General features: G+C 41.0%; 1 protein-coding gene across 2 annotated transcripts; it reads left to right on the forward strand.

The window, feature by feature from the left end:
* The first annotated feature begins 5,317 nt into the window (after positions 1 to 5,317).
* Positions 5,318 to 12,151, forward strand: lrrc2 (leucine rich repeat containing 2). 2 transcript variants are annotated; one of them, XM_054611452.1, is made up of 10 exons: positions 5,318 to 5,383; positions 6,213 to 6,351; positions 7,315 to 7,430; positions 8,014 to 8,090; positions 8,163 to 8,319; positions 8,810 to 8,946; positions 9,035 to 9,180; positions 9,646 to 9,798; positions 10,582 to 10,790; positions 11,156 to 12,151. In XM_054611452.1, exons 2-10 carry the CDS (start codon positions 6,215 to 6,217, stop codon positions 11,203 to 11,205), a joined length of 1,182 nt encoding a protein of 393 aa, XP_054467427.1. In that variant the 5' UTR covers positions 5,318 to 5,383; positions 6,213 to 6,214; the 3' UTR covers positions 11,206 to 12,151. The 2 variants fall into 2 exon arrangements, with proteins under 2 accessions (XP_054467427.1, XP_054467429.1); XM_054611454.1 differs by having other exon boundaries at positions 8,017 to 8,090.
* The last annotated feature ends 2,482 nt before the right edge of the window (positions 12,152 to 14,633 follow it).

Consider the following 14,633-nt stretch of genomic DNA (forward strand, 5'->3'; position numbering starts at 1 on the left):
TCAGGATCAGGATCAGGATCAGGATCAGGATCAGGATCAGGATCAGGATCAGGATCAGACTGCCTACCAGTGTGATAATAATAATATATTATTTAAGTTCTCAAATAAGAATGGATGAAGAGTAGAGATACTTTTAAAAGTACAGAGAGTTTGTGTTGTACCTCTGATCTCATGCGGATAAATACAATAACAGTTTTACATCACTGTAATTTAACTAAGTACATTTACTCAAGTAGTGTACTTGTACTTAACTTGAGTATTTTTTCATTCTACTACTTCATTATATTTACAAATAATTATTTTCACACACAAAACATTTAGAGTTTATAGAATCTGATGTTAAGTTAAAAACTGAGTTCCCAACAGTTAGACCATGAATCAATTAGTTTATTAATCAATTAGTTTATTAATCAATTAGTTTATTAATCAATTAGTTTAATAATCAATTAGTTAATATATATAATAATGGATTGACAGAAATTGATGTAAAACTTCTTTAGTCATTTTTCTGTAAAAAGCCGCTGGTTCCAGATGTAGTAACATTAAAAATGTTAATGTATTAGTAATACTATTAATAACAGTGTATTTGTACTGTGTGTAGTATGTTATAGTGCGGTATTAGTGCTTTTACTGTAACAAAGTATTTGTACAGTGTGGTATTAGTACTTTTACTCTAGTAAAGGATCTGAATACTTCCATGAATTAGGAAAAAAAATCTAAATAAAATCAATATGAGAGGAATATGAATATTATATTGATTTATATTTGTTACAATGTGAATCTGATTTTAAAAGAATAAATGCATAAAAACTCTATATTTTAAAAAAGAGAAACTGCAGCCTGAGTGAACTGTTTGTACTGTTTGTTGTACTGCAGTCCAGAAACACACCATCAGTACACGTTCATGTATTTAAAGAAGCTGAGCTCACATGTTTCAAATGTCTTTACATTGTGTTGACTGTAAACGTCACGCAGACCATATTTATAGATGAAGTACTAACAGCTGTTTGGATGTACAAATATTTACTGTGACATTTGGAACATTGAAAACTAAAAATATAATAAAACACAGTTTATTATTTAAATCATCTCATATTGTCAACATTTATAATCTATACATTTATGAAAAAGTCAAAGACAAATATTCTGTTTTTAGGTTTTTAACCCTTGTGAGTTTGTCTTCATGTTGTCAAAAGGTCAAAGGTCATGTTGTTTCTTTGATCGGGGGGTTAATTCTCTGTACGGTGGCCTTTTAGGACAATCTTCTCAAGTGAACTTATCGCTTAAATTAACAAAACCACTTTGTGAGGTTTGAGAAAAACGTCACTGACGTTAGATTTAGGAAACAAAACAACACATGGTGTCGAACACCGCTCTTACTACTGAAAGTGTTTGTTTGACCTTTCACCTCACTTCCTGTCCACTATAAACCGTCTTTTTGCATATTTAAATCTACGTCACTTGCTGTTTCTTAGTCACATGGATGCATTTCATTTGTGTGTCCACCAAGAAATATGATCATAGTTTACTTTTCATTGGCATTATTTTCAACCTGAGTGATATAAAAAAAAAATTCCAATGCAAAATCACGCCGGGCGATGAGGCAAATACACAAATATTGCCTCAATTGCGTAAATAAATGTTTATTTGAGTTTCAGATATTTCTTTCCAGAATATTTCCCATTCAGTGATTTTTTAAAATAAAATAAAAAATAACTATACAATATATAATCTCATTTTTATTTGCTGTTTCAAGTTGTTATAATATTAATAATTTTAATGTATTAGTAATAATATTAATAACAGTGTATTTGTACTGTGTGGAATATTTAACAGTATGGTATTAGTTCTTTACCCAACCATAACCCTGGTAACTGAGTATTTTTTAAATTCATAAAGGCGGGAAAACTCACGAAAAACAGGAAGTACCACCAAACATGACACACGAGGAGTGAATTTCAAAATAAAACAGGAAATAGACTAAACAAAAAACACAAACCATGAAATTATTGCAAATAACTGACACAGAAAGTATTTACACTAGAACTGTAGTTTTACTGTACAATTTTGATGTACTACTACTTCACTTGAGTATTTCCTTTTTATATTACTTCATACTTGTACGCATAACATTTATCTGATTACTTCACAGATTTGATTATTAACATGTAATACATGATGATGTAGTATTATAAATTAAACTACCTTCAGTATATAAAGTCATTAAAATGTATCAATGATTTTAATACAATAATATCCATCCATCCATTTCCTTCCGCTTATCCGGGGCCGGGTCGCGGGGGCAGCAAGCTAAGGAGGCTCCTCCAGACGTCCTTCTCCCCAGCAACACTTTCCAGCTCCTCCTGGGGAACCCCGAGGCGTTCCCAGGCCAGACGAGATATATAATCTCTCCAGCGTGTTCTGGGTCTACCCCGGGGCCTCTTACCAGTTGGACGTGCCTGGAAAACCTCTAAAGGGAGGCGTCCAGGAGGCATCCTGATCAGATGCTGAACCACCTCAGCTGGCCCCTTTCCACGTGAAGGAGCAGCGGCTCTACTCCGAGCTCCCTCCGGATGTCTGAGCTCCTCACCCTATCTCTAAGGCTGAGCCCAGCCACCCTACGAAGGAAGCTCATTTCGGCCGCTTGTATTCGCGATCTCATTCTTTCGGTCACTACCCAAAGCTCATGACCATAGGTGAGGGTTGGAACGTAGATGGACTGGTAAATCCAGAGCTTTGCCTTTCGGCTCAGCTCCTTCTTCACCAAAACGGTCCGGTACAACGCCCGCATCACTGCTGACGCTGCACCGAACCGCCTGTCCATCTCCCGTTCCATTTTACCCTCACTCGTGAATAAGATCCCGAGATACTTGAACTCCCTCGCTCGGGGCAGTGACTCACTCCCAACCCAGAGGGTGCAATCCACCGTTTTCCGGAAGAGAACCATGGCCTCAGACCTGGAGGTACTGACTCTCATCCCGACGCTTCACACTCGGCTGTGAACCGCCCCAGTGCGTGCTGAAGGGCACGTCACACTCGGCTGTGAACCGCCCCAGTGCGTGCTGAAGGTCACGTTCTGAAGAAGCCAACTACCTCAACGACCTCCACCAGGCATATGGACGAGACTTCCCCTGAGTCTTCAGACTCTGCCTCTTCCACAGAGGACGTGTTGGTCGGGTTCAGGAGTTCCTCAAAGTGTTCTTTCCACCGCTCGACAATATCCCCAGTCCGGGTCTGCAGTTCTCCCCCCCTGCTGAGCACAGCCTGAGAAAAGCCCTGTTTCCCCTTTCTGAGTCGTCTCATGGTTTGCCAGAATTCCTTGAGGCCATTCGAAAGTCCTTCTCCATGGCCTCGCCGAACTCCTCCCACACCCGGGTTTTTGCCTCAGCAACTGCCGCAGCTGCAGCCCTTCTGGCCAACCGGTACCTGCCTGCTGATTCAGGAGACCCCTCGGCCAACCAAGCCCGAAAGGCCTCCTTCTTCAGCTTGACGGCGTCCTTCACTGCTGGTGTCCACCAGCGGGTTCTCGGATTGCCGCCACAACAGGCACCGATCGCCTTCCGACCACAACTCCAAGCAGCAGCTTTCACAATGGAGGATTTGAACATGGCCCACTCGGATTCCATGTCCCCAGCCTCCCCCGGGATGCACGAGAAATTGTTCCGGAGGTGGGAGTTGAAGACCTTGCGGACAGGATCCTCAGCCAGACGTTCCCAGTTCACCCTCACTACACGTTTGGGTTTACCGGGTCTGTCCGGCAGCCTCCCCCGCCACCTGATCCAACTCACCACCAGGTGGTGATCAGTTGACAGCTCTGCTCCTCTCTTCACCCGAGTGTCCAAGACATACGGCCGCAGGTCTGATGACACAACTACAAAGTCGATCATAGACCTTTGGCCTAGGGTGTTCTGGTACCAAGTACACTTATGAACCTCCCTATGCTCAAACATCCAACAACAAAGTCCAACAACAAAGCACCACTCGGGTTCAGATCGGGCAGGCCGTTCCTCCCAATCACACCCCTCCAGGTTTCTCCATCGTTACCCACGTGAGCGTTTAAGTCTCCCAGAAGAACTATGGAGTCCCCAGTCGGCGCCCTTTCCAGAACACCACCCAAGGACTCCAAGAAGGCCGCGTACTCCAAACTGCCGTTTGGTGCATAGGCACAAACAACAGTCAGAGACTTTCCTCCTGCGATTCCCAGTCGCAGAGAGGCGACCCTCTCGTTCTCCGGGGAGAACTCCAGAACAGCGGCGCTCAGCCGGGGGCTTGTGAGTATCCCCACACCCGCCCGGCGCCTCTCACCCTGGGCAACTCCGGAAAAGGAAAAAGTCCAACCCCTCTCCAGGAGTTTGGTTCCAGAACCGGTGCTATGCGTGGAGGTGAGCCCAACTATATCTAGCTGGTAGCGCTCCACCTCCCGCACCAGCTCCGGTTCCTTCCCCGCCAGAGAGGTGACATTCCACGTCCCTAGAGCTAGTCTGTGATGCCGGGGGTCAGCATGCCCAGGTTCCCGCCCCAGCCTGCCGCCCAGCTCACATTGCACCCGACCCCAATGCCTATCCCTGCAGGTGGTGGGCCCACAGGGTGGCGGCACGATGTAGCTTTTTCGGGCTGGGCCCGGCCGGGTCCCATGTGCCAAGGCCCGGCCACCAGACGCTTTGCCGGCGAGCTCCCCTACTAGGTCTGGCTCCAGGAGGGTGCCCCGGTTTCCCTATTCCGGGTGAGGTGCCACAACCTTGTATCGTCCGATTCATTGAGGTTTTGTGAGCCGCTCTTAGTCTGACCCCTCCCCCGAGACCACTTTGCCTTGGGAGACCCTACCAGGAGCTATTGCCCCCGACAACACAGCTCTCAGGATCACTGGGGCACACAAACCCCTCCACCACGATAAGGTGGCGATTCATTGGATATAAAGTCATAAAATCAGTATATAAAGTCATTAAAATGTATCAATGATTTTAATACAATAATATAATATATATATATTATTTAACATAATGAGTACTTTTACTTTTGGTTTATTTTGATGCAAATACTTTTGTACTTTTATTTGAGTACCACTTTAATAGAAGAACTTTCACTATTAGGAGTATTTTCACAGTGTGGTATTACCACTTGTACTGCAGTAAAACATCAGAGTACTTCTTCCACATGTTTAGCTGATGAATCCAGTTTTACGAAAAATATTCCTCAGATAAATGTGAGGCAGCAGCGTGAGGGGTCACATCTCAGCTGGTAAAAATAGCATGTGGTGTCACACACTCACACACACACACGCACACACACACTCACACACTCACACACACACACACACGGTCAGTTGTCAGTAAACAAGCTGTTGAAAGTGAGCAGACAGAGGGACGTTAACAGGAACTCACAGGTAAGAGAACAGCTGATGTTGTTTATTATATTATTATTATTATTTACTTTATATTCATTCAGATCTGATTAATAAACAGGAAGTCTCCATCTTAAAGTGAAAACATTAAACATAAGGGTGAAGTTTGACCTCCAGCCAGCAGACACCACTGGTGAATCATGGGAAGTAGAGTTCCCTCTCCTTTATCTCTGTGTGAACTCCTGTTTAGCATGTTAGCACCCCAGCATGCTACATGTTAGCATGCTGGGACCATGAGACACTGTGGTTCTTCCTCTGGGGATCACGAATACATGTCTTAAGATTTGATTGTAACTTTATTTATAAACAGCAGTAGTAATAGTAGTAGTAGTTTGAGTACTACGTCTCCCCCACTACATCTCAGATATAAATATTGTACCATCTTCCTCCTCCTCCTCCTCCTCCTCCTCCTCCTCTTCCTCATCCTCTTCCTCCTCCTTCTCGTCTTCCTCTTCCTCCTCCTCCCCCTTGTCGTCCTCCTCTTCCTCCTCCTCCTCCTCTTCCTCCTCCTCCTCGCCTTCCTCCTCCTCCTCTCCTCCTCCTCTCTTCTCCCTCCTCCTCTTCCTCCTCTTCCTCCCCTTCTCCTCCTCCCAATCCTCCCTCTTCCACCACCTCCTCTTCCTCCTCCTCCTCCTCCTCCTCCTCCTCACCTTCCTCTTCCTCCTCCTCCCTCCTCTTCCTCCTCCTCTCCCCCTACCCCTCCCTCCTCCTCTCCCTCCTCCCTCCTCCTCCCCCTTGTCGTCCTCCTCCCTCCTCCACTCCTCCTCCTCCCTCCTCCTCCCTCCTCCCTCCTCCTCCTCCTCCTCCTCAGACATGGGTCTTGGTAGGAGGGTGGAGGTCCCGGTCAGTGACTTGTCTCTGGTCAGAGATCTGTGGGAGGTGCGAGTGAAGAAACACCGACAGAAGGAGCAGAATGAGAAGGAGAGGATCGAGCAGAGCGCCCTCCCAAAGTAACCGTTGTACAGTTACTACAGAACTCTGATATCACACAGTACTCAGTACCAATACACATGTACTCAAGTACTGTTCTGAAGTACTAAGATAAGATAAGATAAGATAAGATAAGATAAGATAAGATAAGATAATCCTTTATTAGATAAGATAAGATAAGTTTTTTTCCCATTTACTGCAAATCTCAGAGGGAAATGTTTTATTTTACTCCAATACATTTATTTTAAACTTTACTTTTCACATAAAACACATATGATGCAGTACTATAATACTACTCTACCCAGAAGTACTAAGTATCTTAAATCAGCAACATTTAAAGGCTCTGTCATGAATTTTTTTAACCTATTTATGGTGAATTTTTTTTTAATTCAGGACTTTTACTTGTAATTTTGTCTATTTAGATTGGGGTATTTCTACTTTTATTTAAGTATTAATCTCAGTATTCCTTCCACCTTGGTCCTTCAAAATAAAGGAATTAACCTGCTACAGTGAATAACATCCTGTGTGTGATGTTTTTTTAATTACTTCAACATGAATATTTAAAAACTATATCGTCTCACATGAGTCTAAACTTAAACTAGGTTTGATAGTTTTCCCACAGCTGACTGTCGTTCGTCATGAACTGTGAGTGAACACGGACACACAGAATCTATTTCTGTCAGAACGTCAGGGCTGAAGTTCATCAGTGACGAAAGGTCACGAGGTCGAAACACGAACATCCAGTCTGTCTGACTGTCTGTCTGTCTGTCTGTCTGTCTGACTGTCTGTCTGACTGACTGTCTGTCTGTCTGACTGACTGACTGTCTGTCTGAAATCTGATCTGAGCTTAATGTGAAGCTGCAGACGCTTCATTAACACGTCTCTCTCTCTGTCCGTCTACCTGTCTCTCTGTCTCTCTACCTGTCTGTCTGTCTGCCTATCTGTCTGCCTGCCTGTCTGCCTGCCTGTCTGTCTCTCTGTAGGATAGACCAGCAGTGGCAGTATCGTATCTACTGTAAGACCCTGAAGACCAAAGAACTGACCCTGCTGCATCGATACCTGGAGAGATCTACACTGACCAGTGCTCAGCTCAGCACAGGTAAATATGACTGATATACAGGTGTACACAGGTAACTACTGCTGTACACAGGTAAATACTGCAGGTAACTACTGCTGTACACAGGTAACTACTGCTGTACACAGGTAAATACTGCTGTACACAGGTAACTACTGCTGTACACAGGTAACTACTGCTGTACACAGGTAAATACTGCTGTACACAGGTAAATACTGCAGGTCAATACTGCAGGTAACTACTGCTGTAAACATGTAAATACTGCAGGTAAATACTGCTGTAAACATGTAAATACTGCAGGTAAATACTGCTGCAAACATGTAAATACTGCAGGTAAATACTGCCATACATAGGTATATTGCTGATTTTGTTGTTGTTTCTGTTGTTGTTGTTTCTGTTGTTGTTGTTTCTGTTGTTGTTGTTTCTGTTGTTGTTGTTTCTGTTGTCGTTGTTGTTTCTTTTGTTGTTGTTTCTTTTGTTGTTGTTTCTTTTGTTGTTGTCGTTGTTGTTGTTTATGTTGTCGTTTCTTTTGTTGTTGTTTCTGTTGTTGTTGTTGTTGTTGTTGTTTATGTTTCTGTTGTCGTTGTCGTCATTGTTTATCCCTCAGAAGAAGCGGAGCAGCAGGATCAGAAGGATCCGGAGCAGAGCAGACTGATCTTCCAGCTGGATGGAGATCAGTGGACGGTGAGCGTCTGGTTAAACGTTCTCCGTGTTGCTCTTGGAGGAGATCAGTGGTGACGGTGGATGTTGTTGCAGGACTTCCCCAGAGAGCTGCAGTGGATGACCTACCTGAAGGAGTGGCACGTCAGCAGGACAAAGATCAGCCGTCTGCCGGAGTACCTGGATCTGTTCACCCAGCTCACCGTGCTGGAGATCCCCAAGAACACCATCGCAGAGCTGCCACCGGAGATCGGTGAGGACGAATCAAAACAACATGATGTATTCCATTTATTAAGTTTCATCTATTTCTTTAGTTTTGTTCTTTTTTCTTTTAATCAGAACATCCTAGCTAGTGTGTTTTTGACAGACAACTGCCCACAAAAAAAAATTGTGTAAAACAAACAACTGCCCATCAAAAACAAACACACATCAAGTACAAACCACAGACATCAAGTACACAATCAAGTACACAAACTAAACATCCATCAAGTACACAAACCACACAGATATAAGCACACAAACCACAAAAACACCATCACAAAGTTTCCACCTGAGATCTGTGAGGATGAAACAGAAACATGATGAAGGTTTTAGAGAAAAAGAGATTTGTTTTTCATTCCCAAACCTGAGTTCAAGATTCTTTAATCTATTTGATTCATTCATGTTTTATTTATTCTTTAGTTTTTCCTTTAGTGAGTTGACTGAGGTGTTTTTGGAGGACACACATTCTCTTCTGTCTTCAGGTAAACTGACGGCTTTGAGGAAATTGAACGTCAGCTACAACCGTTTGTCCAGAGTTCCTCCAGAACTCGGAGACTGTGAGAACCTGAAGAGACTGGAACTCACGGGGAACCACCACCTGTCGGATCTGCCGTTTGAGGTAAAAGCAGAGAGGAAGCGATGATGATGTCATTGTGCTGATGATGTCACTGCTGATGATGATGTCACTGATGATGTCACTCTGTCAGCTGAGCAGCCTGAAGCAGCTGGTTCACCTGGACGTCGCAGAAAACAGCTTCGCATCGATCCCCATCTGTGCTCTGAGGATGAGCGGCCTGCAGCTGCTGGACCTGAGCAACAACCGTCTGACCGACCTGCCGCAGGACATGGACAGGTGACCTATGACATCATCAACACCTGTAATCTGATTACTCTTAGTCATGGATGTCCATTGGAAATGTCTCTGTAGTTTAAATGTCTTCCAGCAGAAAAGTCTGTCAGTATTTACCTGCAGTATTTACCTGTGTACAGCAGTATTTACCTGCAGTATTTACCTGTGTACAGCAGTATTTACCTGCAGTATTTACCTGTGTACGCCATCATACACATTTAATATATATATAACATTTATATAAAGTCACAAGTGAATGATATATGCTAAGCTGGGCTAACCATGCATACCATCTCACTCATATGACCTCATACTAATACTGTGTATAAATACATATAATGTTATGTTATGTGTGTGTGTGTGTGTGTGTGTGTGTGTGTGTGTGTGTGTGTGTGTGTGTGTGTGTGTGTGTGTGTGTGTGTGTGTGTGTGTGTGTGTGTGTGTGTGTGTGTGTGTGTGTGTGTGTAGGTTGGAGCAGCTGGTCACTCTGTTCCTCCATAAGAACAATCTGTCCTACCTGCCTCACTGTCTCTGCAAAATCTCAACGCTCAAGATGATCGTCGTCAACGGAGACGCCCTCACATGCTGCCCGACAAAACTGTGCAGGAACCCAGACATCAAGTACACAAACCACACAAACATCAAGTACACAAACCACACAGACATCAAGTACACAAACCACACAAACATCAAGTACACAAACCACTCAGACATCAAGTACACAAACCACACAGACATCAAGTACACAAACCACACAGACATCAACATCAAGTACACAAACCACTACAGACATCAAGTACACAAACCACTCAGACATCAAGACATCAGACATCAAGTACACAAACCACTCAGACATCAAGTACACAAACCACTCAGACATCAAGTACACAAACCACTCAGACATCAAGTACACAAACCACTCAGACATCAAGTACACAAACCACTCAGACATAAAGTACACAAACCACACAGACATCAAGTACACAAACCACAGACATCAAGAAAAACCACAAGAAACATCACACACAAACCACACAGACATCAAGTACACAAATCACACAGACATCAAGTACACAAACCACTCAGACATCAAGTACACAAACCACACAAACATAAAGTACACAAACCACACAAACATCAAGTACACAAACCACTCAGACATCAAGTACACAAACCACACAAACATAAAGTACACAAACCACACAGACGTCAAGTACACAAACCACACAGAAACATAAAGTACACAAACCACACAGAAACATAAAGTACACAAACCACTCAGTACACAAAGAGTCTCTTTCTTTGCCTGTAGGTGGCGACATAGAGACACAAACGCCACCATTACACACATTCAACATGTTTTCAGACTCTTCAGGTCTCGTCTCCTCTTCTCTCCTCCGTCAGGTTTATTCGACTGTGTGACAAACGATCGAGTGCAGAGAAGAAGAAGAAGAAGAAGAAGAAGGAGGAAGAGGAGAAGAAGAAAGAGAAGGACAAGAGGAGGAGGTGGAGAGGGCAGAGAGAGGAGGAGGAGGAGGAGGAGGAGGAGGTGAGGAAGGATGGCAGAGAGAAGGAGTTCATTGAGGCCTACATCAGTTCTCTGAAGGACAGAGGTGAGGAAATTGAATTCTTTATTGATAAATATCTATTTATCATTTATCATTATATTATTATTCAGGCTCTATAGTATTATTTTTCTAGGGAGATCAAACTGTATATATATATATATATATATATATATATTATTAAAATATGAAAATAATCCCAGCGTATTTGAATAAAAATAAATATTTAGTGTAGCATCATATTTTTGGTAGACATTTTGGAAAAATATTTTATTTCAGTATTATACATCTTATATTAATATTATTTTTATGTATATTTATATATTATTTTTTTAATTATACTTTATTATTTTTATTTTATTTTATATATTATATTTTTTAAATACATTGACATGTTGTTTTTCCCTCACCAGACACCGTCCCCGAATCCACCACCAAGTTGTCCATCTCCTGCCTGCTGTGAGGAAGAGGAGGATGAAGAGGAGGATGAAGGATGAATAGAATGAGGGAAGGACAGAGGATGTCTCATGTGTACAGATTGTAAAGCCCTCTGAGGCAGATTTGTAATTTGTGATTCTGGGCTCTACAAAATAAACTGAATTGAATTGAATAGAATCAAACAGAAACACAATAAAAGAGTCTGATCCGTTGATAAGATAAGATAAGATAAGATAAGATAAGGTAATCCTTTATTAGTCCCACAGCGGGGAAATTTGATGTTTTAGAAGAAGAGGAAACTAGAACACGCAGCACTTTGCACCGTTGGATTATTGGAAAGATTCTTTAATTCTTCTTTAATTTTACTTTAGTTTTAGTTTTTTAAACATTTCTTTCTTCCCTTTTTTTTCCAAAAATTACTTTTCATTCCAAAATCAGATTTTAAACATTAAACACTAAAGTTAATTCTAATGAACTGATAAATTCATTTATTCATTATAAACCGAGTTCAACAACAGAATTTACAATTTAACGTTTTAGATTTTGGTCTTTGAACTTCACACACAGAAAACTGGATTCATTGGTTGAAGATGTAAAAGTGACCAAATAGAGAAAAACAAGAAATATTGATTTACATTTTGAAACAGTTTAAGTGAATTAATATTATTATTCAATAAATTTATTTTTTAAGATTTCCTGTGTTAAAAATGAGCTGATGAACTAATTAGACATATTTTAAAAGAAAAAGATTAATTTCTGCAATAAGATGTATGAATTCTGTGATTTTATTTCCGTCAGTTTCCCTCCAAAATAAGGAAAAAATATTTTTTTTACGTTTGTATTATTTGTTGTTGAATTAATTCTGTGTGACGCTTTGATTGAGAGGTGTGTTTATGTCTGTTTTTACTCTGATATATATTTTTAAATTTAATAAACATTTGTGAAAATGTTTTCATCTGATTTGCAAAATTTCCTGAAGGCAAATATTAAAATATTTCCCAAAACTATATTGTTTAAACAATTATTTTAAATACAAATATCTCCTAAAATGTCAAATTATTATTATTTGACAAGTTATTTTGTAACTTAAACAAACTGATTAATCTACTTAAAAAAAATCCCCAAATCAAAGAATAAACAAAATAAAAACAAATACAACCATGTTTCAAATTTCATACATTTCTCTTTATTATCATTAATATTATTATTATTATCATAGATATTATTCAAAATTATGCTCTTAATAAGATAAAAGAAAGCAACTGCAAAAGCACGACAACAGAAGACGTCATTCAGCGTCTCAGTTTTCTATAAAAACAGATATGAACATGAAGAATGATTAGAGGCACACGTTCAGAGAAACTAAAGTGCAGCAATCAGCAAAAGTCCTGCATCATGTACACAAGGGGGGAGGAAGAGGAGGAGGAGGGAGGAGGAAGGGAGGAGGAATAGGGAGGAGGGGGAGGAAGAGGAGGGAGGAGGGGGAGGAAGAGGAGGAGGAGGGAGGAGAGGGAGGAGGAATAGGGAGGAGGGGGGGAGGAAGAGGAGGAGGAATGTTTGACTGCATATGTTTCTGTTCTAATAATCATCATCAGCTAAAATAAACTTTGAGATTCATGTTCAGTAACAATTTCTGACATTTAAAAAAAAAGCTTCATCTCTTTGAAACGGGGGCGTCACTTCAGGGCCCGTCGGAAAGTTGAGTTCCTCCACATGTTTCACCACCAAAACACTTTTCATCGAAAAGGAAGAAGATCTGAAGGTCGTTTTAATTGGTTTTTCATTTTTAAACTTCTTTAAATTAAAAATATAAATTTGTTTTTCTATCAAATGTTAAAAGTGATAAAAAAAAAAAATACTACACCCGTTTAAAGTTCAGACATTTTACCCAGATTATCAGAAACATTAATATATTTTTCTACCACTCAATCAAGTGAAAAGTTTTCAGTTATTCCTTTAAATTATGATACAAACATTTTTATATAGATTTTTTTTTTTTTACAAAAAGGCTTCAAAGTTCAACAAATATTTTTCCTTTTGTGAGATAAATTTTATAATAGTTTTAATTACGTTTAAATAAAACAAATCTATAACTCTAATATCTTCGCTACATTTCTCGAGTCGTTCCCTCAGATAACTAAGATTAAAGGGACGTCCATGAGGAACTCTTGGTATATTTTCTATCTTTAAAAGTTCTTCTTCACTGTTTTCTAAAAACGTAGGAAACACCACGCGTCTTCTGGAGGAGTGATTAACTTTTCCAACGGGACATGAACGCAGCAGCAACATAAAGACCAGAGGGCTGACAGTCAGCAGAGCTTCAGAACAGGATGGCACTGATAACACTGGTGGATTCTGGGATATGGAGTCACAACTCTGACTGTAGAAAAATATACTGCAGGTCCGACTGTCTGTCTGTGACATCATCGAAAGATTCACTGTTTGGTTTGAGGAGCCGACGGTTACGGTTAAATCATAATTCAGACATGAATCAGTAACTTGATTGTGCTTCATGAAGCTACACCTTCATCTTCATCATCACTTCTGTAGCTGATGATGATGATGCTGCATTCAGGTCATGATGGAGAAAAAAAAATGACAAAGCGGCAGCCGTGTCAATAAACAAAGTAAATCTAGAAACCTACATCGTTCAAGTTTTGGTAACTTCTGTAACAGACAGCTTCCTCTGTCAGGGACCAGGATTTCCCACACAATAAATGTAACTTGAATGCAGCATATCATCCATTTACATTAAAGGTGGGCTGAGTGACAAATGGAGGACATTTCAGTCTTAAAGTAACATCAGTAATATCAGTAAAGGTTCAATAAAAGGAGGTTCTGCACGTTTTTCTCTCCCAGCATGCACTGGGGTTCCTTAAACTAATCCTTGAGTCAATACTGTAATGAGGAAAAACATGTGAAAACAAAAAGTAGAATCAGAAAATAAAAACATGGCACGATTTGGTTCTGAACAAAATCCTGACTCTGAAAGTCCAAACTCTCCTGAAGACATCGAGAACAGAACGTCCACTAGGACTCAAACTACATCAGTAGCTCAGGAGCGCTTGATTCGGTCTACCTGGAGCAGCAGGCGGGTGGGAGGAGGAGGAGGAGGAAGAGGAGGACTTTTTACTTTCAGAGCCCTGAAAATAATCAGACAGACTTCAAGTATTTGAACACAAGAAGAACAGACGAGACGTCGATGGATCTGATATGAAACGTGATCTGTGAGATAAATGAAGCTCACCCGAGGAAAACCAATCAGTGTGCAGGATTCAATCTTGATTAATACAACTGGTCCAGTGTTTCCTTCTCTCTCTGGATCTCTGAGATTCATTTGGTTTGAAACTTCTCCTTGTTTCCTGTTTGAGATCCATTAAACGTAAAAACCATTTCTCGCACGAAAGGCAGCGTTTCTTCACTTGCAGGCCTCCACAGAGGCCTGCAAGTGAA

The sequence above is a fragment of the Anoplopoma fimbria genome, chromosome 13 (genome assembly GCF_027596085.1).
Source record: "Anoplopoma fimbria isolate UVic2021 breed Golden Eagle Sablefish chromosome 13, Afim_UVic_2022, whole genome shotgun sequence".
In the NCBI taxonomy this organism is placed as follows: Eukaryota; Metazoa; Chordata; class Actinopteri; order Perciformes; family Anoplopomatidae; genus Anoplopoma; species Anoplopoma fimbria.

What these genes read in the sequence shown, in the direction of transcription:
- lrrc2 (XM_054611452.1), top strand. Translation starts at nt 6,215, where the DNA reads ATGGGTCTTGGTAGGAGGGTGGAGGTCCCGGTCAGTGACTTGTCTCTG. An exon ending in TGGATGGAGATCAGTGGACG is followed by an intron (nt 8,091 to 8,162) that starts GTGAGCGTCTGG and finishes ATGTTGTTGCAG; the next exon opens with GACTTCCCCAGAGAGCTGCA. An exon ending in TGTCGGATCTGCCGTTTGAG is followed by an intron (nt 8,947 to 9,034) that starts GTAAAAGCAGAG and finishes TCACTCTGTCAG; the next exon opens with CTGAGCAGCCTGAAGCAGCT.